At 49.7% G+C, this 24566-nt stretch overlaps 1 protein-coding gene across 2 annotated transcripts; it reads left to right on the top strand.

The window, feature by feature from the left end:
* Nucleotides 1-11808: 11808 nt before the first annotated feature.
* C2 (complement C2) lies at nucleotides 11809-24344 on the top strand. Of its 2 annotated transcripts, none has more exons than XM_060163188.1 (18): nucleotides 11809-12073; nucleotides 12235-12444; nucleotides 13687-13872; nucleotides 15695-15868; nucleotides 15949-16047; nucleotides 16241-16374; nucleotides 17477-17615; nucleotides 18232-18372; nucleotides 19191-19280; nucleotides 21991-22131; nucleotides 22256-22350; nucleotides 22447-22558; nucleotides 22676-22841; nucleotides 22952-23028; nucleotides 23170-23261; nucleotides 23403-23529; nucleotides 23702-23751; nucleotides 23902-24344. In XM_060163188.1, exons 1-18 carry the CDS (start codon nucleotides 12028-12030, stop codon nucleotides 24076-24078), a joined length of 2256 nt encoding a protein of 751 aa, XP_060019171.1. In that variant the 5' UTR covers nucleotides 11809-12027; the 3' UTR covers nucleotides 24079-24344. The 2 variants fall into 2 exon arrangements, with proteins under 2 accessions (XP_060019171.1, XP_060019172.1); XM_060163189.1 differs by having other exon boundaries at nucleotides 23702-23748; nucleotides 23898-24086.
* Nucleotides 24345-24566: the final 222 nt, after the last annotated feature.

The following is a 24566-nucleotide window of genomic DNA, read 5'->3' as shown; positions in this document are numbered from 1 at the left end:
TGTCTTAGTTTGAGTTCCCTGAAAGCAGAGCCTGAGATAGAGGTGTAGGCAGGCAATTTAGATGATTCCCGAAAACAGAAGTGAGGGAGTGTGAGATTATGAAGGAAGAAAAGCCAACTTAGGACAGTGACAGCGATTCGATTCCACTGGAACTTTCTGAGGAGAGAAACAGAATGTCTCCAGAAATTGTCCACCTGAAGGATGATGAAAGCAGGAGCATCTATTCCCCCATTTCCATTCTTCAACTGATTGCAGGTTGACTCTGGGGCTTAGTTCCCCTGCCTTTCCCACTCGTGTGTGCCCTTTGGGCATCGAAGCGCCGGAGAAGGCCCAGGTTGGGATGATTAGCACAAGGTGAAACTGAGCTGCAAAGAACTGCACACCTCAGCCAGTGTGGAAAACAGAGGTGGGCGAGGAGATGCAGGGTACCGGAAGTGGCTGCTACAGGGGCCTGCTGTTGCATGACGGCTTCCTGTCAGTTGCTGTGCTAGGTGCTAATTTAGTACATTTTACCCTCACTTAGTACAGCAGCCTTATGAGGTAGGTTTTGTGGTAATTTATAGAAAGACAGTAGCATGTCATCTGGAGAAGGACAACAGGTGACCCTGGCAGGGTGGTTTTACTTTTCTATGGTCATTTTCCAAAGGGCTTTATGAACTCAGAAAGGGGATTTTTAAAATGTCCGCAGAATGCCTGGTCCCCAGGGAACCGACTCATGATAGTAAAACTCACGGAAGACGTGTGAATGGCTCATTTACTAGTTTCAGTGGTAGATGTAACTTGCAAGATGATTCAATACTTACGTTCCCTGAGTTACATTTATCATCCATTCATTCGATATTTTCGGCAGTGCCTATTGTGTGCCAGGGTCTTGGTGTCTTGTCTGGTCTTTTTAGTGCTGTGTTTAATCTTAGTCACTTAATGGTCGAAGAGTGTTTAAAAATATTTTATTTTTAACTTTTTATTGTGGAAAATTTCAAACATAACAAAAGTAGGGAGAATAGTATACAGAACTCTCATGTATAGTCACCTGGCTTCAACAATTTTCAACAGCTTGTCAACCTTGTTTCATCTGGCCTCCCCCTCCCACTAGAGAATTTTAAAGCAAATGCCAGACATCGTAACAACTAATCTGTAAATACTGCTGTTTGCACACCTAACATCAAAAGAATTTTAAAACAGTATCACCGTGCAGATGTACTATACAGCATAAGGAATATGGTCAATAATACTGTAATAGCTTTGCATGGGGACAGATGGTTACTAGACTTATTGTGGCCATCATTTCATACTGTATGCAAATGTTAAATATTTATTTGTATGTGGTACACCTGAAACTAACATAATATTGTATGTCAACTATATTTAAGTTAAAAAAAAGCCCACAGTGTCACCATTGTACTGTAAGGGGTACTCCTACCATTTTGCTATTTCTTTTCTATAGGCTTTCTGACTTTTCATCCCTCATTTCCTGCATTACTGTCTTCTTTTGTGTTTAGTTGATTTTTCATAGTGAACTGTTTAAATTCTCATTTCCTTTTGTGTATATTCTATAGCTATTTTCTTTGTGGTTACCATGGGGATTACTTTTAATGTCCTAAAGTTATAACACTCCGATTTGAATTTATACCAGCTTACCTTCAATAACATACAAAACCTCTTTCCTTTCCAACTCTGCCCCCACCCCTTTTGATTGTGGATGCCACAACATTATGAATGTATTTAATACCACTAAGCTGCACACTTAAAAATGGTTAAGATGGGGCTTCCCTGGTGGTGCAGTGGTTGAGAGTCCGCCTGCCGATGCAGGGCACGCGGGTTCGTGCCCCGGTCCGGGAGGATCCCACATGCCGCAGAGAGGCTGGGCCCGTGATCCATGGCCGCTGAGCCTGCGCGTCCGGAGCCTGTGCTCTGCAACGGGAGAGGCTACAACAATGAGAGGCCCGTGTATGGCAAAAAAAAAAAAAAAAAAAAAAAAAATGGTTGAGATGGTAAATTTTATGTTATGTGTATTTTACCACAATAAAAAATTTTAAAAATAGATTTGATAATGCTGATATTAAAAAATGTGAGAATTGTATTATGATTGTGTTTTCAAAAAAGTGTCCTTATCTTATAGAGGTACATACTGATGTATATTTACAGGTAAACTGTAATATGATGTCTTGGGTTTGTTTAAAAATAATCCTGGAAGGAGTGGGTGGGTATACAGAGATAAACCAGGATTGTCTGTAGGTTGATGATTGTTGAAGCTGGGTGATAGGCACACTGGAGGTTCATTATATTATTTTCTCTACTTTTGCATATGTTTGAAGTTTTACAAAATAAAACTTGAAAAGTCTGCAGAGAGACTGCATCAGGTTCTCCTGTTAGTAGTCCAGCAGTGTGCTTTTGTTGCCTGGTTACATGTAGGCAGATATTCAAGCCGCTTTTTCCTGTAAAAGGCTTTTACAGGGCTTCCACTGGACACACAGATTGAGGACACAGAAGGTGCCAACTCCCTCAGAAACCTCCTGCCCGGTTCCAGAGCTTTCTCCTGGCCTCCCTGTGTTTCCCTCCATCTGTTTAAATAGGAACCATTCATACCCAACAAAAAGCTCAAAGAATAATAAAGGGAATTTAATGAAAAGTAAATCTCTGGGAATTCCCTGGCGGCCCAGTGGTTAGGGCTCCGCACTGTCACTGCCGGGTTCAATTCCTGGTTGGGGAACTAAGGTTCCACGAGCCAAGAGGTGCGACTAAAAAAAATCATCTCAGGGGACTTCCCTGGTGGCTCAGTGGTTGGGAGTCCGCCTGCCAATGCAGAGGACACAGGGTCGATCCCTGGTCGGCGAAGATCCCAAATGCCGCGGAGCAACTAAGCCCTTGCGCCACAACTACTGAGCCTGCAGACCACAACTACTGAGCCTGCATGCCACAACTACTGAGCCCATGCGCCACAACTATTGAAGCCTGTGCGCCTAAAGCCCATGCTCCCAATAAGAGAAGCCACTGCAATGAGAAGCCCGCGCACCGCAACGAAGAGTAGCCCCCGCTCATCACACCTAGAGAAAGCCAGCGCACAGCAACAAAGACACAACGCAGCCAAAAAAACAAAAACTCTCTCCTTGTCCCACACCCCATTTTCCAGCCTCCAGTTCTCCCCAGAGGCAGCTTTCCTGTCTACTTTCCCGTCGAAACTTCCAGAGAAATTTCACACATACAAAGAGCATATATGGCTACATCCTCTTTGTCCCCCCTTTTGCAATCAAGGTGGCATCCCATACACACGGTTTTGAATGTCTACTTAGTTAAAAAGTACATGCTATATTACATATAATATCCTGAGACATTCCACTTCGTATGTACAGATAAGCCTTAAGCTTTCAGAGGCTGCAGAGTTTCCATTTTCCAAACCACAACATACTGCGTGTCAGTCCTCTGGTATGGACGTGGGTGAGTCTCAGACTTTTCCTCTTGGTCACAGTGAATGCTGCAGTGGCTGTCTTTGTACCTCACCCTTCCACACCTGTAGGGGAGAAGATCCTCTCATTTTGTTAGTCCTAATTTAATTCTCAGAGGTACTCTTAAGGGCAGTGTATTCTGCTGTGTGTGATAGGTGACAAAATAGGGTGAGTAAGGTTATGAAACAGCTAATAGATTCTCCAAGCTGAACCTGAGATTGCCGGGCTGCGACCTTTCATCTGAGTCTGGCAGGAAAGCAAGGCGTGAATGTCTGTCCTGTTACACTGGAAAGTTCTCTCCCTGTCCCTGGGCAGCACTGTGGGGTGGGGGCAGCAGGCTGCCCATCTTCCAAGCCCAGGGCTGCCCTTTTGGTGGGAGGGACCTGGTATCCAGAGGCAGGAAGAAGACGGATCATCCTCCCCACACTCCAGGATACAGAGGAAAACATTACAGAGGCATTTTGAATGAAAGGGCAGAGGAACTGCAGTTAGGTCTCCCCTGCCACCAAAGCTCAGTCCAGACAAGGGGGGAGGATTGTGGGGTTGATAAGAGAGGAGCCAGGGATGTTACAGCCAGGGGCCATCCCTCCCCTTACCCTTTTCCAGCTGACCCCTGACTACATGGGCCATGATCACCCTCTCACCTGGGCTACACAGGGCAGCCTCCCCGTAGGCGGCAAGAAGTGGGGAAGGGGGATGACAGGCACCACTGGCACCCCAGGACTGGAAGACCCCAGAGGGGTGGGACGGACATGGGTGAGGCAGGGGCTGTGTTGTGGGCAGACAGGCACACTGGCAGAGCCCAGGCCTAGCTGTTCCCATGAGCTAAGTTTCATCTGAAGGAGATGTGGCCCCTTATAGAGGTCTGGGACGGGTTTTCTGTTTCTTGGGAGGTCCCCTCTCCCCACTTGCTTAATTCTCAGGCATTGTTTGTGCAATGGATGGGTGAGGAGAGGAGGTTTAGGGTCCCGACCTAGAGTCTGACCTTGTAGGGTGGCCTCTGGGCCCAGGGGCCTGGAGGACCCTGGGGGTGGGGGAGGGGCCAGGGGCTGGGTGTAACCCTTTTCTGGGTTCTCTAAGGATGATTAATGTAAAAGGTTTCTCAAGGTCACATTTGGGCAATTTGTTCAAAGAAAGTAGTTTGATGCACAGTAGCATGGGTGTGGTTGTGTACCTAGTGTTCTAACAGTAGGGTGTGTTAGAAGAAGAGGGTGGGACTGACCCAAAGTAAATATTTTTACTCAAAAAGAAATGGAAGGAATAGAAACCAAAGACACTTTTTTTTTTTTTTTTTGCGTTGAGTATACTTCCCTGTGCTCTAAGTTTACTTTTTTTTTTTTTTTTTTTTTTGCGGTATGCGGGCCTCTCACTGCTGTGGCCTCTCCCATTGCGGAGCACAGGCTCCGGATGCGCAGGCTCAGCGGCCATGGCTCACGGGCCCAGCCGCTCAGCGGCATGTGGGATCTTCCCAGATAGGGGCACAAACCCACGTCCCCTGCATCGGTAGGTGGACTCTCAACCACTGTGCCACCAGGGAGGCCCCCAAAGACAATTTTGTTGCTGACCTAAAGGAGCTTGGAGTGAGGATAGAGCTGGGGGGGAGGTTTTGGGTATAATCTGGAGTCTAGGGTATAAACAGCAGCCTTGACCTTATCCATGGAGCTCATTGTTTCAACAGCTCCTGGGATCCTTCCTCTGGAGAGGTTGAGATAAGCACACACATAACTAGAAGGCAGTACAGCCTGTAGACAGGGCCGTAGGAATCTGGAGGACTGAGAGCTCCTCGGAAGTTGAGGGATTTGAGAAGGATGGAGAAGGTGTTTCAGGAGAAGGGGTAGCAAGAGGCAAGCACTTAGGGGAGAGAGGGCTGGGGAAGGCGCAGTGCAAGGGAGTGGGGGAGGAACTGGGACTTGAAGGAAGTTTGGGGATCTCAGAAGAGCCATTGCAGAGAAGATGTTAGGAAGAGGCACGAAAGCACAGGAGCTGTGAGTGTAGACTCAGGAGCCATGCTGTCTTGCTTTGAATCCAGCTCTACCACTTAGTACCTGTGTGAATCGGGTGGGGGGGCATTTAACGTTTCTATGCCTCAGTTTCCTCATCTGTAAAGTGGGGGTAATGATAAAACCTGTGTCTTAGGCTTATTTGAAGATTAAGTGAGCTCCTACATAGAAAGGAGTTAGAACAGTGTCTGCCACACAGTAATTCCTGTTAATGTGACATCTTCCTCCCCCGGAAGCAGCCCCAGGACAAGGATTCAAGTGCACATAGTGCATTTGGGAAGCGCTCCCAGGAAACATGGGTAGGGGAGTGGGAAAGTGGGATAGGGAAGGAAGGCAGCCAATAAAGTGTGTGTTATCAAGCTAACTTACCATTGCGGGTGAGTGGAGGTTAGTCCCACTCAGGAACCCTGGAGTCGTGCAAAATATCAGAGTTATCCTGTGGTGGGAGCGAGCAGGCTAGGATATTTACATTCCCATTCCACGCAGTCACAGCCTGAGGGCTGCTTTCAGGGAGCCTTAATTCTTTGGCATTTCCAGCTTTCTGTGCACAGGTGGGACAGGACACCGGAGAAACCCTCAGGCAAAGAGATAGAGATGCTGCTATCGGAGGCCGAGACACAACCCAGTGGTGAGGCCCAAGGGATGTGAGTGGGGCAAGGATGGATCCACTACAAACACAGAGAGGCTTGTTGAGTAACACTGAATCCTCAGCAGCAGGCTTTGAACGAGGCCAGGTCAGCCTAGTTTCCCAAACTGGGGGTTGATCTGGAAATGGGACTCAGCCCTGCAGTTGCCATGGAAGGTTGAGGGTGGCAGATCCTGGGAGGTCAAGTCCATGTCTAAGTGTCCAGACTGGACAAAGAGTAGACTGTGACCCAGCGGAGACTATACTACAGTAGCTCTGCCTGTCTTAATGACCAACCACTTTTCCTATGAAATTTTCAGCTTCGAGGCGCTGAGCTCCGCATGGGAGTAGTAAGGCCTCCTGAGAGGCTATCATGCCACCATTTCCTTTTTCTAACCTGTGAATAGCAGATGAGTTGCAGAATGTGGATGTTGCTTTCTTTTCTTTGGAATTGGTCTCCTGGAAGTAAATATTAGAAGCCTTGAACTGATAAGAAGAAATTTGGCCAAGAGGGAAGAAGCTGGCAGGAATGGAAGGTCTGTCATTTTAGGCATTACTTACCTTCTTCCTTTCATCTGGAGTGAAAATACAGGTTGCATTTGCCAGGGTTTTTTTTTGTTTGTTTGTTTGTTTGTTTTTTTGCGGTACGCGGGCCTCTCCCGCTGCGGAGCACAGGCTCCGGACGCGCAGGCTCAGCAGCCATGACTCACGGGCCCAGATGCTCCGCGGCATGTGGGATCTTCCCGGACGGGGGCACGAACCTGCGTCCCCTGAATTGGCAGATGGACTCCCAACCGCTGCGCCACCAGGGAAGCCCATTTGCCAGGCTTTTTAATGGGGCAAAAAAAAAGATAAGCCACCTTCACCTAATGGGGGTCTACTGAAAATCTACTTGGGAGCCTAGAGAGGGGAATAAAGATCTAGTGTCTTTAGCCCCAGAGGCTCTCGGGTCATGGCCCTTCCACATTGGACTGGGCCCCATGGAGAACTGGACCAGTGGACCCACTCTGGTGACTCACTTTCCCTTTGTTCACCTTGATTTGCCACCGTGCAATGTGATGCTCCCGTGGACAGTTTCCTATCAAAGTTGATCTCCTCTTGCACATTGCTTGTTGTCTTCCCGAATCCATTCTCTTTTTATATAGTATCAGAGTTCTAGTTGAGCTCATGATAGACAAACTAGAGACCACCTTTCTCAGCCTCCCCTTTAACCAAGTTTTTTCCAACAGAATATGAGTGGAAGAGTTAAGTGAATTTCCATATCGTTACCTGCCCCCTGCTTCTTCTTTCATGGCCCTTCCTTGGGACTGGAATGCAGACTTGATGGAAACGTGTTTCAGCCACACAGACAAGGACAGTTGTCAATGGTTATGGCAAAGCCACAAGGTGGAAGGAGTCCTGGGGCCCTGACTGTTGCTGATGAGCAGCACTGCCCTTCCAGCCAGGGCCACCCTTTGTGGTATCAGCCCTGCCAGCTTACACTGAGGCTCTTCTTTGAGAGAGAAGTAAACTTCTATCTTATTTTCTTTTTAAGATTTTTTTTGACGTGGACCATTTTTATAGTCTTTATTGGATTTGTTACACTATTGCTTCTGTTTTATGTTTTGGTGTTTTGGCCGCGAGGCATGTGGGATCTTAGCTCCCCAGGCAGGGATAGAACCCGCACCCCCTGCATTGGAAGGTGAAGTCTTAACCACTGGATCGCCAGGGAAGTCCCCTGTCTTATTTAAGTCAGTATATTTTGAGTTCTCTTTACTGCAGCAGTTTATTTAAAAAAAAAATTATTTATTTAGGCTGCACCAGGTTTTAGTTGCAGCATGTGGGATCTTTAGTTGCAGCATGCAGACCCTTAGTTGTGGTATGCATGCGGGATCTAGTTCCCGGATCAGGTATAGAACCCAGGCCCCCTGCATTGGGAGCACGGAGTCTTACCCACTGGATCACCAGGGAAGTCCCTACTGCAGCAGTTTAGATTATACCCTGATAAACACATGTCCCTGGGTGTTGCCTTTGGCTCCCATGTTGATTTCTGGCTAAGACTATTAGTTAGGCAAAGGTTTGGCTGCTAAAACAAAGGATAGAATAACAATGGCTTAAATGGTCCGAGCATAAGAATTCTGGGGCATTTATGAGAGCTCTAGAGGACTGGGGAGCAGGGCTTCTGGAACTTTATTGTTTGTCATTATCAACATGACTTCCACCTTGTGGTTTGGGGTGGCTGTTCCAGCTTCCACCAGTCTGTCTGTATTCCAGCTAGCCAGTGGGAAGGGGAGAAGAAAAATTGAGGAGCACACCCCTTTCTCAAGAGCATACTCCATGGGTCCAGCAAAAAACTTGAGAGTTTTTCTACTTAAGAAAGAAGGGAGGAACTTCCCCGGCAGTCCAGTGGTTAGGACTTCACCTTCCAACGTAGGGGATGTGGGTTCGATCCCTGATCAGGGAGCTGGGATCCCACATACCTCGCGCCCAAAAAACCAAGACATAAAACAGAAGCAAGGGCTTCCCTGGTGGCGCAGTGGTTGAGAGTCCGCCTGCCGATGCAGGGGACACGGATTCGTGCCCCGGTCCGGGAAGATCCCACATGCCGCGGAGCGGCTGGGCCCGTGAGCCATGGCCACTGAGCCTGCACGTCCGGAGCCTGTGCTCCGCAACGGGAGAGGCCACAACAGTGAGAGGCCTGCATACCGCAAAACAAAACAAAACAAAACAAAAAAACAGAAGCAATATTGTGGCAAATTCAGTAAAGACTTTAGAAATGCTCCACATCAAAAAAATCTTAAAAAAAAAAAAAAGAAGGGAGAGTGGATTCTGACATGCTCTGCAGAGTTTATTTAACTCAACCAATATTGGGAGAAATTCATGAAAGAAAGGCCCTTTCTTTTCAAGGCAGCGATTAGATATGAGCTGGGCTGATGTATTATTCTGCTTGGACTGCCATTAAAAAAAAAAAAAAAAGGGACTTCCCTGGTGGTTCAGTGGTTAAAAATCTGCCTGCCAATGCAGGGGACACGGGTTCAAGCCCTGGTCCAGGAAGATCCCACATGCCGTGGAGCAACTAAGCTCGTGCGCCACAACTACTGAGCCTGCCTTCTAGAGCCCGTGAGCCACAACTACCGAGCCTGCGTGCCACAACTACTGAAGCCCGTGTGCCTAGAGCCCATGCTCCACAACGAGAGAAGCCACTGAAATGAGAAGCCCACACACCGCAACGAAGAGCAACCCCCGCTCGCCACAACTAGAGAAAACCTGCGCACAGCAACGAAGACCCAGTGCAGCCAAAAATAAATAAATAAATAAATAAATAAATAAATAAATAAATAAACACACCACAGACTGGGTGGCTTAAACAGAAATTTATCTTCTCATAGCTCTGGAGACTGGAAGGAGGAGATCAAGGTGCCATTGTGGTCAGTTTCTGGTAAGAGCTCTCTTCCTGGCTTGTAGGCAATCCTCTGCGTGGGGGCAGGCGGGATGTTATGTGTGTGGAGAGAGCGAGAGACAGGAAAGGAGGAAGGGAGAGAGGAAGAAAGAGGGAGGGAGAGAAATCTCTCTGGTATCTCTTAAAGGATACTTAGCCTGTTGGATCAGGACCCCACACTTATGACCTCATTTAAGGTTAATTACTCCTTTACAGGCTGTGCTATCTCCAAATACAGTCACTTTGGGGGTTAGGTGTTCAACATACAAATTTGGGGGGGATACAATTCAGTCCATAGCAGCAGCTTTAAGAGGCACCCAAAATTCAGCGGTTTAAGTATTCAGTCAGGTGAGGATTCATTATGTCCTGATGACAACCCCCCAATCTTGGTTGCCATAGTGCCTTGCAAAATATGGCTATAAATCTCTCCTATTCTGGTGTGCATGCCTCTTTGCAATGTGACTCTGCCACTCCTCCCATCAAGAGGTAGTTTCCCCAACCTTAAATCTGGGCTGTGACATGGTGGAAGTGATGTCATGTGACTTCTGAGGACAGGCCTCAGGAGACCTTGCAGCTTATGCTCTGGATTTCTTAGAATGCTGTCCTGAGACTGCCATGCTGCAAGGGGCTGTGGGTGATAGGCCATGGGTCCTCCTGTTCCCACTGAACTCAGCCCTCCGCTGACTGTAGCTGCGTGGGTGAGCCCAGCCCAGAACTGCCTGGCCAACCCACAGAATCATGAGAAAGAATAAATCATCTTTTTAAGCCCCTAAATTTGGGGTGGTATTTGTTTTTCCTACAGCAGTGGTAATGCAGTGGATTAAAACAACAGAGGTTTAGTTTTTGCTCACATTGCATACCTGCTGAGGGTCAGCAAAGGTTCTGCTTTGGGAGTCACCCAGGGCTGATAGAGCAGCCACCATCTCAAACGTGCCATAAAGAGGGAAAGAGAGCACGAGGAAGACTGCATTGGCTCATAAAGCTTCCATCTAGAAGTAGTCCATGTCACTTACAGTCACATTTCATTGGCCAAAGCAAGTGGATGGGGAAGTTCAAACCTACTATGTGATTGAAAGGAGATGAAGCCAGAACATCTCTAATACTCACCGCTCTGAAGGTAGTTTATTTCTCTCTTGTAAAACTCCGAGCAGGTGGGCAGGGCTGGTATGACATCAGCACAGTGTCAGGGACCCAGGCTCCTCTGTCTCTTTGCTCTATCATCTCCAGGATATTGCTCTTAAGTCACCATCAGATTTATATTCCAGCCCATTGGAGTGTGTGTGGGGGGATGTTACTTTACTTACCTTACTTGTAAGTTACACACATCAGTTCTACTCACATTCTATTGGCCAGAGTCTTGTCACCTGGCCATTAGCTGCAAGGGAAGCTGGAAAATGTAGTCTTTATCTGGGTGACTGTGTGTTCTGCTAAACATCTCTTACTGTAGAAGGAGGGAGAACAGATACTGGGTGCAAGGGAGGCACCAGCAGCTCAGTCACAGTGGCAGCTTTGGGACCCCCAACACCAGGGGTGTCATGGTCTTCCTGCATTCAGTCGATTCTGTCCAAGGAACTGACTTTGTGTATGTTCACTTTGTGTATGTGCGTTTCTGAGAAGTTATTTGTAAATCAAAAGAGTTTTCATTAACTTAACTGATCACTTCAGAGACGTTTCATCTTCATCTTTGATTGATCTTATTTACTTACACCCCACATTGTTTGACAAATATTAAAGAGACTTCTGTGGGATGGGGAGGCTAACACACTAGCTTAGAGTTTCTTTGCTTTCTGCATTTCATACAAAAGGCCAGTTGTAATTTAAAGGCACATCCCAATTCCAAAAATACTTTCATTCCTTTGAATCACCAACCCCAGATTTATTTATTTTATAAGTTGGGGATTTTATCTACTGGACTTCCCGTAAAAACATTCTCAGTATTTTTCCCAGTCTCTAAAACTAAGTGTTGATTTCATTTTTCTCCCTAGATTCTCTCTGCGGAAGGACTGCAGGGAAGAAAAAGATGGTGAATCCTCCTAAGTATCAAGAATTTCTAGTTTAATCCCTTGAGAGTTTATGTTCAAGAAGACAGTCCTACTCTAGACTCTGAGGAAGTAAAATCCACTTGGGAAAACCCAAAAGAAAACTGAAACTTTACTTAAATAAACTATTTTGCAATATCTCGGCTGGTTTGTGGGTCTGTGTGCTTTAGACTCTTCATGTGAGAGCATGCGTGCACTTGTGTCTGTGAGATGGTGGAAGTGGGGAGCAGTGTACAGAGCCTGTGGTGCAGATCAACTGACTCTATGGATGTGTCAGGATTAGGGAGACAGACCGGAAGTTTCACCCCCTCAGCTTAGTCCCCAATCCCTGATTATTTTTTCTCCTAACGAGAGAACATGCCCCCTACCTTCTGCCACTCCCTAGTTTTCTTTCTCTGGCAGCAGACAAAGCAGCTGCTGAGCCAGCTCTGGTTTTCGGGAAGTCAGATGACCTTTTCCCTCTCCCAGCTCTCTGTCTCTCCGTGCCCCTAAGGTAGACACCATGGACCCACTGATGGCCGTCCTTTGCCTGCTGCCCCTGTACCCAGGTAGGAGCAGGGGAGGGGGGATGCTGGGGTCCTGTGGGGCAAGGCCAGTGCTACCCAGATTGAGTTTCCATGTGTGAAATGGACAGTCTCTTCTGCTCTCCTTTTCTTATCCGTGCCTTCCTTCTTTTCTTCATTTCTGTGTCGTGTCCCCATGTCCGCAGGCTTGGCTACGACCGCTACCTCCTGCCCTCAGAACGTGAATATCTCTAGGGGCACTTTCACCCTCAGCAACGGCTGGGCCCCTGGGAGTATCCTCACCTACTCCTGCCCCCTGGGCTTTTACCCGTACCCGGTGGCGACAAGCCTGTGCAAGAGCAACGGACGGTGGCATTTCCCGAGATCCACCCAGCGGACAAAGGCAGTCTGCAAACGTGAGGCTTCCCACCAGCGGCCACCCCAGGACTTCTACTTAGTTTACTCAGGGTGGGGCTTAATATGACTAGATGGGGTGGCAAAGCTTCTTTTCCACAGGGCTTTTCAAAATAGTGGGAAAATGTCAACTGCCCAATAGCAAGGCATCGGAGGCAGGCTCTGATGTAGATTGTGGGGTACCAAAGCCAGGGATGATTTTTTTAAAAATAAATTTATTTTTGACTGAGTTGTGTCTTAGTTGCTGCCCACGGGCTTTCTCTAGTTGCGGTGAGTGGGGTCTGCTCTTTGTTGCGGTGCGCGGGTTTCTCACTGTGGTGGCTTGCTGCGGAGCACGGGCTCTAGGTGCACGGGCTTCAGTAGTTGTGGCACGCGGGCTCAGTAGTTGTAGCTCGCGGGCTCTAGAGCACAGGCTCAGTAGTTGTGGTTCACGGGCTTAGTTGCTCTGTGGCATGTGGGATCTTCCCAGACCAGGGCTGGAACACGTGTCCCCTGCATTGGCGGGAGAACTCTTTTTTTTTTTTAAATAAATTTATTTATTTATTTAATTTTGGCTGCATTGGATCTTAGTTGCTACACGCGGGCTTTCCTCTAGTTGCAGCGAGCGGGGGCTATTCTTCTTTGTGGTGAGCGGGCTTCTCATTGCAGTGGCTTCTCTTGTGGCAGGGCACAGGCTATAGGCACGCGGGCTTCAGTAGCTGCGGCTCGCGGGCTCCAGAGCGCAGGCTCAGTAGTTGTGACACACGGGCTTAGTTGATCCGTGGTATGTGGGATCTTCCCGGACCAGGGCTTGAACCCCTGTCCCCTGCGTTGGCAGGCGGATTCTCAACCGCTGTGCCACCAGGGAAGCCCAGGGATGATTGTTAGAATACTGAACAATTAACTGCACAGTACTGACCATTCGGGATGGATGCTGAATGGTCCTGGCATCCCCTGTTGTACCAGGAGTCACCCCTCTAGTTATCCACTCATGGGACGTCTGAGGACCCCAGGGGAGGGGCTGGGGTGGACATGGCCCTCAGGGGGCTGAGAGAAGTGGCTGTTTCTCAATCTATTAGGTTGAACTGTGTGAAATTGCCAATATTCAACCAACTGCCCAAAGTAGCAATTTCACAGGCATCAACCTAATGTTTTGACAACCAGCTGGCTCTACCCATGCATCCAAGCTGAACTTCACCCAGTTAGTGTCCAGCCCAGCTGTTATCCCTCCATCCTTATATTCTCATGCCATTCTCTCCCTCCAGCTGTTCGCTGTCCAGCCCCTGTTACCTTTGAGAACGGCGTATACACCCCACGTCTGGGGTCCCACCCTGTGGGCGGCAACCTGAGCTTCGAGTGTGAGGATGGCTTCACACTGCGGGGCTCGCCGGTGCGGCACTGTCGCCCCAATGGCATGTGGGATGGGGAGACAGCTGTGTGTGACAACGGCGGTGAGTGCCCTGACAGATGGCTGCATGGGGGCAGGGGTCTCCCAGGAGCCCTGGAACCAGATATATGTGCAGGGAGCCTCTGTGGGGACAGGGGCCTGGTGTTTCTGGTGTCAAAATCATATTCCTAGATTTTGGTCAGTTGAGGTCTATAATCACACATCTCTGGCCTGTGGGGATCCTGGCTCAAGGAAGTTGGTGCTAAGCTTCAGATCCAACACAAAGGCTCCAAATACTCTGTCCAGCTTTTCCAAATGCCTCAAAGCCAGATTGGTATTTGGACGCCCTGGGCTATTGTAGGGAAGATATGATGGAGGGAATCAAGTGTCGCGCTTAGGTGCCTTGCCTCAGGAGCAAGTTTGGGATCCAAGCCTGGCTCTGATTTTGACAGCCTTTGGGCAGGTTATTTAACCTTTCCGTGCCTCAGTTTTCACATCTGTAAAATGAGGATGGTAAGAGTACTGACTGCATGGGGTTGCCGTGTGGATCAAGTGAGTTGCATCTGGAACAGCCCCTGGAATGTGCTAAGCACCACATATACTTTTGTCATGGTCATTACTGCCCCTGTGAAAGATGGGGGGGCTCTGCTCGACAGAAGTGGGGTTCCTGGGATTCCCTGGAGCCACATTTGCCTGTGGGCCTTGGAAGCTTCCTGGCTCACAGTTCTAAAACACAATACAGAAGGTTCAGAGTCCATGAGATGGCAGGACCATACCCTCACCTGGTGCCCAGCTGTTGGCTCCCTATTTACGTCCTTGATTCTTTGACAATAGCCATTTATTCAAACATAAATATAATTCATTTGAAAATTGAGGTTTAAACTACCTAAAGCATACAAATCTTAAGTATTCAGCTTGATGAACTTTTATACCCACAAGCATCCTTTTACGTGTATCCACCCACGTAATCACCACCCAAGACCGAGGGTCCATTACATCAGGAGGTTGCCTCCTGTCCCCTCCCACAAGGTAACCACTCTTCGGACTTCTGTCTCCACAGATTCGTTTAGCTTATTCTTACACCTCATAGAAGTGGAATCACACAGAATGCTCTTTCGCACCTGTCTTCCTTTATTCAGCATTCTGCCTGTGAGACGTACCCATGTTTTCCTGGGTATCAGCAGTTTGTTATTTTTTATTGCTTTGTAGTTCCATTTCATATTACAGTTTATCTATGCATTCTCCTGTTGATGGGTATTTGGGTTATTTCCGGTTTTTGGTTATTGTAAGTAAAACTCTATGAACATCCTTATGTGTGATTGGGTGCACTAGACACATTTCTCTTGAGCATATTATCTAGGAGTGGAATTGCTGGGTCACACATTGGTATATGTTTTCTTTCAGAAGAGGCTGCAAACAGCTTCCTGATTGACACTCCAGCAATGTAACAGTTCTGGTTGTCCCACATCGTCTCTGACACTTGGAATTACCCATCTTTTTAGTTTTAGCCGTTCTGGTGGGTGTGTGGTGATGTCTCATTGTTTGCAGATATTCTCTGTGGAGAGGTAGGGCTCCTTCCCTGAGGAAGCCAGCATCTTCCCTGAGGCTCTGGGATGGATACAGGCAGAGTCCCTGGGTTGGGATGGGTATGCTTTAGCTGGAAACTGGGCCACTGAGTTCTAAATCTTTTTCCCTACTTCAGGTTTTCTATCCACACACCTGGGAGGCACAGCTGTGGTGTCTCCCAAGGGAGAGGCCAAGGGACCCACAGAGGCTCTGAGGGTCTGTAGAGGAGGAAAAGCCTGGCGGGAAAAGGTGTCCGAGCGGCACCCAGAGGCCGAGGAGGCAGGTCCCTGCTCATCTCCATCTTCCTTTGCTCCTCACAGCCAGCCACTGCCCCAACCCGGGCATTGCCGCGGGTGCAGTGCGGACGGGGTCTCGCTTCGGCCTCGGCGACAAGGTCAGCTATCGCTGCTCCTCGAATCTGGTGCTGACGGGGTCTGTGGAGCGAGAGTGCCAGGATGATGGGGTCTGGAGTGGGATGGAGCCCATCTGCCGCCGTGAGTAGCTGCTCTGACTCTCCTGACACTCCTGGGCCCCCACCCCTGGCCGCAGCTGACCCCGGTGGCTCTCCCCACAGAGCCCTACTCTTACGACTTTCCCGAGGATGTGGCCCCTGCCCTGGGCACCTCCTTGTCCCACCTACTTGGAACCACCAATCCCACCCAGAAGAAGAAGCGTGAGTGCTTGAAGTGGGGGTGGCAGGGTGCTGGGCGGGTGCAGGGGAGGGGCAAGCTTCCGAGGGACCAGGAGCCTCCGGTGGGCTCAGCGGGGCTGAGCTGACTGGAGAGGAGGTAGAGGGGCCTGATTGCCTTGGCAAGAGAATGGGTAGGAGGTGGAGTCTGAATCTTCCCCTTCCACATTTCTTCCAGAAAACGTGGGCCGCAAAATACAAATCCAGCGCTCGGGTCACCTGAACCTCTACGTGCTCCTGGACGCATCTCAGAGTGTGGAGGAAAAGGACTTTGAAATCTTCAAGAAGAGCGCCTCCCAGCTGGTGGACAGGGTCAGGAAATAGGAGCTCACACATACCAGCAGCCTTCCTGCACTCACGGTCTCTGTCTCCTTCCCTTCCTCAGAATCCCACTCACAGCCCACCTCCTCCAAGAAGTCTTCCCAGATTACACACATGCCATGCAGGAATCACGGATTTAATTTAGAGGATCCTATTTTTCATTCCACAAACACTGTTGGGGTAGCTACTCTATGTCAGGCACTGTTCTGGGTGTGGGGGGACCTCAAAGATGAACAAGGCTGAGACCCCACTTTCCAGGAATTCATCATCTAGAACAGTGGTCTTCACAGAGGGGTACCCCAAATAAGCTTCTGGCGTGTGGCAGGAAAATACTGGTATCCATGGTGAATGATTGTAATTTAACTTAAATTAAGAACTTAATAATTTCCTTTTAAAATTTCAATATTTTCTATATGTTTTAAAATGTGTATAATATATTTAAATAGTGATACCCTTTATAAGTATGAGTATACTTTATAAATACATATACCTATATTGAGGTACGTGCTCAGAATGTTTCGACTGACGAGGTGCATGAACGGAAGAGTTTGGAAACACTTGGTTCAGATTCCTTGCCAGGACTTTGCTTGGTAGTTATGCTTTTCACAATAGTTTGTGTAGATATATGTTTTCCCTCCCAGCTACGTTTGAAAGAAGGCAGCTTTTGTGCTCCTTAGTGTCTCTCTTAAGACGTAAAGTTAAGTAACTCACTAAGCCGTGAGGCTGCAAAACTCGACAGACAAGTGCCGTTATGTTTGAGTTCTACCTCCACCTCTTACCAGGGGTGTGATCTGGGGCAAGGTAAACAAGCCTCAGCTTCCTCATCTGTATAATGGGACCATCACGACCCTTCACAGCATTGAGGTGATGATTAAATGAAGAGTGAGCCAGTCAAAGAGAGGAGAGGACCAACGAATGTCACTTTCCTGGCTTCTTCAAGCAACCGTTTCCCAGGAAGGGACTCTCCAAGGGCCTTGCATCCGTCAGTCTCTGTCCAGGCTCTCTGCCTCCTCCAGGGCCTTTTGCTGGCTCCCTTACCAACTCCCCTTTGGTTTGGGAGCCTTTCACACTACCTCTCATTTGCCCTTCACAGATCTTCAGCTTTGAGATCAAGGTTAGTGTCGCCATCATCACTTTTGCATCAAAGCCCAAAGTCATCATGTCTGTCCTGGACAGCAAATCCAAGGATGTGACTGAAGTGGCCCACAGTCTGGAAAACGCCCACTATAAAGGTATGATGTCATCAAATGAAGGTGATGGAAGTGGGGGCAGGGGATGAGCTCTCTGTGCCTGCAGAGATACTGGACAAGTTTGAGAGAGAGTGAGGCTTCTTGGTGGCACTCAAGCCCAAGGGCTCTGGGACTAAGGTTCCTTGGGTGTGGTGGCTTCCAAGTCAGGTTCATGGTCGGGGAGTCCCAGCTCCTACCAGCTCCGGGCTTCCTCGCACGTGCTACGTGTCCAAATGCATCATGCAGGTCTTTGGCTTCTCCCTGATGCCAGAACCACATGGTCTGGTTTTCATAGTCTCCTCATGTCATTAGGAAACTACCTGGGCGGTAGGTAGCAGATGGCTGAAACAACCCACTTTCTTTGGAAACCTCATCTTTGAATCTTGGGACTTTAGGATGGCCTTTAGTGGGGTTATGCAATGAGCATTTCTAAAGGGAAAGGCTTTTAATGTCTGAACGGGCAATGATGCCAAATCTCTAACTGGACGTCAAAAGTCTGTGTTTATCAAGTCTATTGATAAATGCGTTTCCAGTGTTTGGGGAAAATAGAGTGACTCCCTTCTCCCAGGTGGTAGGTGGGAAGTTTCCTAAGAGAGCTTTTTGTCTTCACATATTCCAGACCATGAAAACGGAACCGGGACCAACATCTACGAGGCCCTAAATTCTGTCTATATCATGATGAATAACCAAATGCGACGGTTCAGTATGAACACGGCGGCCTGGCAGGAGATCCGACACGCCATCATCCTTCTGACAGATGGTGGGTATCGTCGTCTCTGTGAATGAGCCTGGCATAGTGGCAGGAGAAGCAATGTGGGGTCAGAGACCTGCATTCTGGTTCTCCCCTTGCCACTTAGGGCCTTGGTTTCTTATTTATAAAGTAGAAATAGTGTCGATGATGACGGTAATGACAACCGCAACAATTACTGATAATGGAAGCTGCCCTCCTTTCCGTACACAGTTTTGTTGTTGTTGTTTATTTTTTTTAATTTTTTTGGCCGCGCCGCACGGCATGTGGGATCTTAGTTCCCTGACCAGTGATTGAACCCTCGCCCCCTGCAGTGGAAGCACGGAGTCTTAACCACTGGTCTGCCAGGGAAGTCCCCTTACACAGTTTTTATGAAGAGCAATTTAAGTACTTTGTGTAAAAGTGCTTTATAAGTGTTTGTTATTGTTATTACCTGGGAGGTCACATAGAGGGAGCTGGATGGGGAGGCGTGACTCTGGACCAGTGATGTCGAAGTCCACTGATGGAAGGGCAGACTGGGTAGTGGATCTGGGCTCTGCCATTTATCTCTTGATTTTGTCCAAATTACATGGCTCCTCTAGAAATCAGATTTCTTGTCTATAAAATGAGTAGACTCACACTTACTGGGGCTTCATGAGAATCAAATGAGGTAAAGTGTAGGACACCCCTGGCCCAGTGCTAAAGAACTTCAGTAAATAATGTATCTTGAAACTCGAGTAGGGAGTGTAGGTGTTGAGGTTCCCAGGATGAACGCTTCCCCTCTCTTCCAGGGCTGGGGGGAATCGTGATACATCACCCAGATGGACAATTCTTTTCCCTCCTTGTTCTAGGAAAGTCCAACATGGGTGGCTCTCCCAAGGTGGCTGTTGACAATATCAAGGAGGTCTTGAACATCAACCAGAAGAGGAAAGACTATCTGGGTGAGTCTCCGCCCCCGCCCCCGCCCCATCTGTGCTGCCCTGCAGGGGGGCCCAGGGCCCGCAGCCAGGGGTTCTAGCATCTTGGCTGTATTTCTGTCGAGACCCCAGGCTGTGTTGTTCTGTATGAAGGCAGCCGAGTGTCACACTGAAGAGTAGTCAAACTGTCCGTGGTTTCAAACTTGGGTTCATCTTTGATTGGCTGTGGCCATGGGCTGTTTCTTTACTTGTCAGGATACAGTACAAGGACCTACCTCACTGGCCGATAAGGGCAAATGCTCAAACAGTGCCTGGCACAGACAAACACAGTGTGCGGTGGCGGCCACCACCATCGTCATCGTCATCGTTTACATTCACCATCTGATGTTCCACAAACCTCTCCAGGAAGAAAAGGCCTGGATTCCTTATAGGGACTGTTCCTGGCCTTTCTTCCCTTGGCAGTACAGATAACTAAGGCTCTGGAAGTTGCAGTCTCTGAAAGAACAGCTCCTCTAATCCAGACTAAACAAAAATTGCACTGACCTTTGACCAGAAAAGAACTTCAAAGAGAAATGCTCCAGATAAGGGAGGGCAGTTGGTTTTGAGGCCCCAAGTTTTACTTTCCCCTGGGTCCTCTCGTTTCTGTTCATGCCACCCACTTCACCTGCCCCTCGGAGGTAAGCGTATTCCGCTTGAAAACCCTGGCCTGAGGAAGGCAAATCACAAACTCCACGCCCTAACTCCTTAGCGTCACTGGGCCAGAGTTAAATGCTTGAACACACCTCATGAAAAAGAGGCAGGAACTGCAGGGAAATAGAGAAAACACGTGGGGCGTGATAACTGTCCAGTTCCCATCATAACTGCAAAAAAGGCCCATGAGGGGTACAAAGGGTGGGAGAACACCAGACGCTATGGTCCACCCCAGGGCAGTTCTGACTGGCACCCACGCTGGCTCAGAGGCTGGTGTGGATGGCTGTGTGGGCCCAGGTTCTCCTGCGGGAAGAGATGGCTCCAGGGTCCTCTCCTAGAGCCGACATCTTGCAGAGGAAGACCAGATCTGAAGTTTTGCCTCCATGCTACATCATGAGTTCTTTTTTTTTTTCTTTTTTTCCGGTGTGTGGGCCTCTCACTGTTGCGGCCCCTCCCATCGCGGAGCACAGGCTCCAGACGCGCAGGCTCAGCGACCATGGCTCACGGGCCCAGCCGCTCCGCGGCATGTGGGATCTTCCTGGACCGGGGCACGAACCCGTGTCCCCTACATTGGCAGGCGGACTCTCAACCACTGCGCCACCAGGGAAGCCCCATGAGTTCTTTTTATTCATTTAGTCATTTGAAAGTACTCACTGAGAGCCTCTCCTGGGCCAGGCATCACTCTAAGAATACAGCTGTAAACAAAACAGAGGGAAATGCCTGTTACATGGGGATGTCATTCTGGAAGGGGGCAATGTATTAGTTTTCTAGGGCTGTGGCAACAAATTATACAAATTTGGGTGGCATGAGACAACAGATATTTATTCTCTCATGTTTGGGAGGCCAGAAGTCCAAAATCAAGGTATCAGCAGGGCTATGCTCCCTCTGGAGGCTCTAGGCAAGACTCCTTCCTTACCATGTCCAGCTTCTGGTGGCCCAGGCACTCCTTGGCTTGTCGTAGGATCACTCAATCTTTTTTTTTAAAATAAATTTATTTATTTTATTTATTTTTGGCTGCATTGGGTCTTCGTTGCTGCGTGGCTTTCTCTAGTCGTGGCGAGCGGGGGCTACTCTTCGTTGCAGTGCACGGGCTTCTCATTGCGGTGGCTTCTCTTGTTGTGGAGCACAGGCTCTAGGCACACGGGCTCAGTAGTTGTGGCACACGGGCTCAGTAGTTGTGGTACACGGGCTTAGTTGCTCTGCAGCATGTGGGATCTTCCCAGTCCAGGGCTCGAACCCGTGTCCCTTGCATCGGCAGGCGGATTCTTAACCACAGCACCACCAGGGAAGTCCTGGATCACTCAATCTTTGCCTCTGTCTTCACATCACTTTCTTTCCTGAGTGTATCTCTGTGTTGTCACATGGTTTTCTCTCTCTCTGTGTTTGTGTCCAGATTCCTCTATTGTTATAAAGGCATCAGATTATCACCCCTCCCCACCCCTGCCTCCATCCAGCATGACCTCATTTTAACTGATTATATCCACAAAGACACTATATCCAAACAAGGGCATATTCACAGGTCCTGGGGGTTAGGACTTGAACATATCTTTTGGGGAGACACAATTCTACTCACACTAGGCATTAAACAAAATAAATAAGGAAACCATATGGCACGGTAGATAGTGACACGTGCTAAGGTATAAAATGAAGCAGGGAAGGAATCGAAGTGTCTGGGGCCTTGCAGTTTTACACAAGGAGGCCAGGGAAGGCCTCCCTGAGAGGGTGACATTTGAGTCGAAACTTAAAAAGGTAAGAAAGTGAGGCATGTAGAAGTCTGGGAGGAGGAGTGAACCAGGCAGAGACACAGTTCATACAAAGGGCCTGAGGTGGGAGTGTGCCTGTCAGTTTGAGGAACTTCAAGGAGGCCATGTGGCTGGAAGAGAGTGAAGGGGGAGGAGTGGTAGGAAATGAGGTAGGTCGTGGGGGGAGGGAGGGGGATCCCGCTCATGTAGGGCTTTGTAGGATGCAGCGAGTTCGGAATTACAGTCTTCTGTCACGGGGTAGCCCCTCAGCCACAAGATTCTGGTGATTTCCTCCCCATCAGACATCTATGCCATCGGCGTGGGCAACCTGGATGTGGACTGGAGAGAACTGAATGAGCTGGGGTCCAAGAAGGATGGCGAGAGGCATGCCTTCATTCTGAAGGACGTGAAGGCTCTGAGCCAGGTCTTTGAGCACATGCTGGGTGAGTGTGCTTTGCCCCCTCCAGAGCGGTGTGGCCAGTGTGGAGCTGGCCAAGGGTCCACGCTGGCACCTGCTCGCGGTGCCCTGCACCAGCCTCCTTCACCATCTGCTCCTCACGCCCACAGATGTCTCCCAGCTCACGGACACCATCTGTGGGGTAGGGAACATGTCTGCCAATGCCTCTGCTCAGGAGAGGACACCCTGGCATGTCACTATTAAGGTAGCAGGAAGGAGGGATGGGGCTTGGATCCCAGAGGTGACAGCGGCCATGAGCCAGAGACACAGCAGTCCCTGAAAATCACCTGTTCCCCTGCAGCCCAGGAGCCAGGAGACCTGCCGAGGGGCCCTCATCTCGGACCAGTGGGTCCTGACAGCTGCTCACTGCCTCCACAACGCCGAGGCCCGCCCCCTGTGGAGGGTCAGCGTGGGTAAGGAAGGGCCTGCACCCGCTTCCCGACCCCGTGGGCAGAGCTCCCACCCCTTGCCCCTAGCCTCTGGCCCCTTCAGCAGCCCTGGTCCAGCCTAATCTGCCACATTGTTTCCAGGGGATCCCAACTTCCAGTGGGGCAAAGAATTCCAAGTTGAGAAGGCGGTGATCTCCTCGGGGTTCAATGTCTTTGCCAAGAAGAATCAGGGAATCCCGGAGTTCTATGGTGATGACATCGCTCTGCTAAAGCTGGCCCAGAAAGTGAAGATGTCCACCCACGCCAGGTGCCGGAGTCTGGGATGGGAGGGTGCCCTCTGGGCGAGAAGTGCTCTGGGGAGTGCTGTAGGAGGGGACACCAAGGACGGGCCTCTGTGACCCTTGTCCTTCTCCTCAGGCCTATCTGCCTTCCCTGCACGGTGGGGGCCAATCTGGCTCTGCGGAGACTTCCAGGCAGCACCTGCAGAGACCACGGTGAGTGCTGGGCTTAGGGTGCATGAAGAACTGGGATCAGGGCTTGGGGGTTGATGACGTGGGCTGTGCTGCAGTTCCCAAGTCGGGAGTCTGGACGCTGGGTAAAGGGACCAGTACTGACATCCTTTTCCTTGACTGTAGAGAGTGAACTTCTGAACAAATTGAGCATTCCTGCTCATTTTGTGGCTTTGAATGGGAACAAGCTGAACGTTAACCTCAAGACAGGGTCGGAGGTAAGGGTCTCGGGTCCAGTATGCAGCGCTTTCTCCATCTGACTCCAAGTCGCCCCTCCTCCAGGCCTAGTTGCACTTCCAGGTGTCCCCCGGGCCTGCCTGCTCACTCCATCCTTCTGTCCTATTCCACCCCTACTGCAGTGGGCAAACTGTGTCAAGGTCGTCTCCCAAGACAAAACCACGTTCCCCAACTTGACAGATGTCAGAGAGGTGGTGACAGACCAGTTCCTATGCAGTGGGATGCAGGGGGATGACAATCCCTGCAAGGGTGAGCCCCCTCCCCCCACTTCTCATCCCCAGTCCCCACCCTGGAGTCTGGATTCCTGAGGGGAAGGCCACCTGTGTCCCTCTGGCCAGCTCGCATGCCAGGACACCGGTGCACCACCCTGATGCGGCGATGAGAGTCAGGATGACAGTCTCTTGTCCCTCCTTTCTGGCAGGAGAATCTGGGGGAGCCGTTTTCCTTGAGCGGAGGTTCAGGTTTTTTCAGGTGAGGAGAGAGGGGGGAAGCTCGCAGGACTGGAGTTACAGGATCTTGGCCTTGCGGAGGCACGAGGCAGGCCTTCGAAGGAACTAAGGAGGTTGGGGCTTGGGGCTGGGACCGGGGCAGCGTCCCCACCCCAACCTCTCCTTCTTTCAGGTGGGCCTGGTGAGCTGGGGTCTCTACAACCCCTGTGGCAGCTCTGATAAGAACTCCCGCAAAAGTGCGCCCCGTGGCAGGGTGCCACCGCCACGAGATTTCCACATCAATCTCTTCCACATGCAGCCCTGGCTGAGACAGCACCTGGAGGGCGTCCTGAACTTTTTGCCCCTCTGATCACAGCCACTGAGCCCTTTGCTGTCCCACCAGGACCAGCCATCTCTCCCGTCTCCTACCACCGAACGTCCACCCTCAGCCTCCATGACCCATCCGCACGCCTTGCTCTGAGCGCGTGCCTGCTTCCAGGATCCCGAAGCAGCGGCACATCCACGCTGGGGAAGCCCTGGCGCTCCTGCCAGTGCGGACCCCACCCTCTGCTTTACTTGCCTCACTCTCCTTCTGCTTTCACAGGGAATTACCTGGCTATGAAATTAATAAAAATCAATGATTTCCACATCTGTCTGTGCCTCTGCCTGGGAGCTGGCCTGGGGGGAGAGAGAGGCCAGAATGATTCCAGGAACGGCAAGAAGGCAGGTCAGAGACCCTGCTGGACAAACAATGGCTGGACTCTGCTCCATAACAGAGTCAACAGGGGAGCCAGTGAGGGCCTTATATCTAGTCCCCAAGGGGGAGGTCTGGGCTTGTTGGGGAGGAACTGGAGCTGA

The sequence above is a fragment of the Lagenorhynchus albirostris genome, chromosome 10 (assembly GCF_949774975.1).
Source record: "Lagenorhynchus albirostris chromosome 10, mLagAlb1.1, whole genome shotgun sequence".
Taxonomy (NCBI): Eukaryota; Metazoa; Chordata; class Mammalia; order Artiodactyla; family Delphinidae; genus Lagenorhynchus; species Lagenorhynchus albirostris.
The sequence above is the reverse complement of the archived record's forward strand: the minus strand, read 5'-3'. Positions and strand labels throughout refer to the sequence as shown.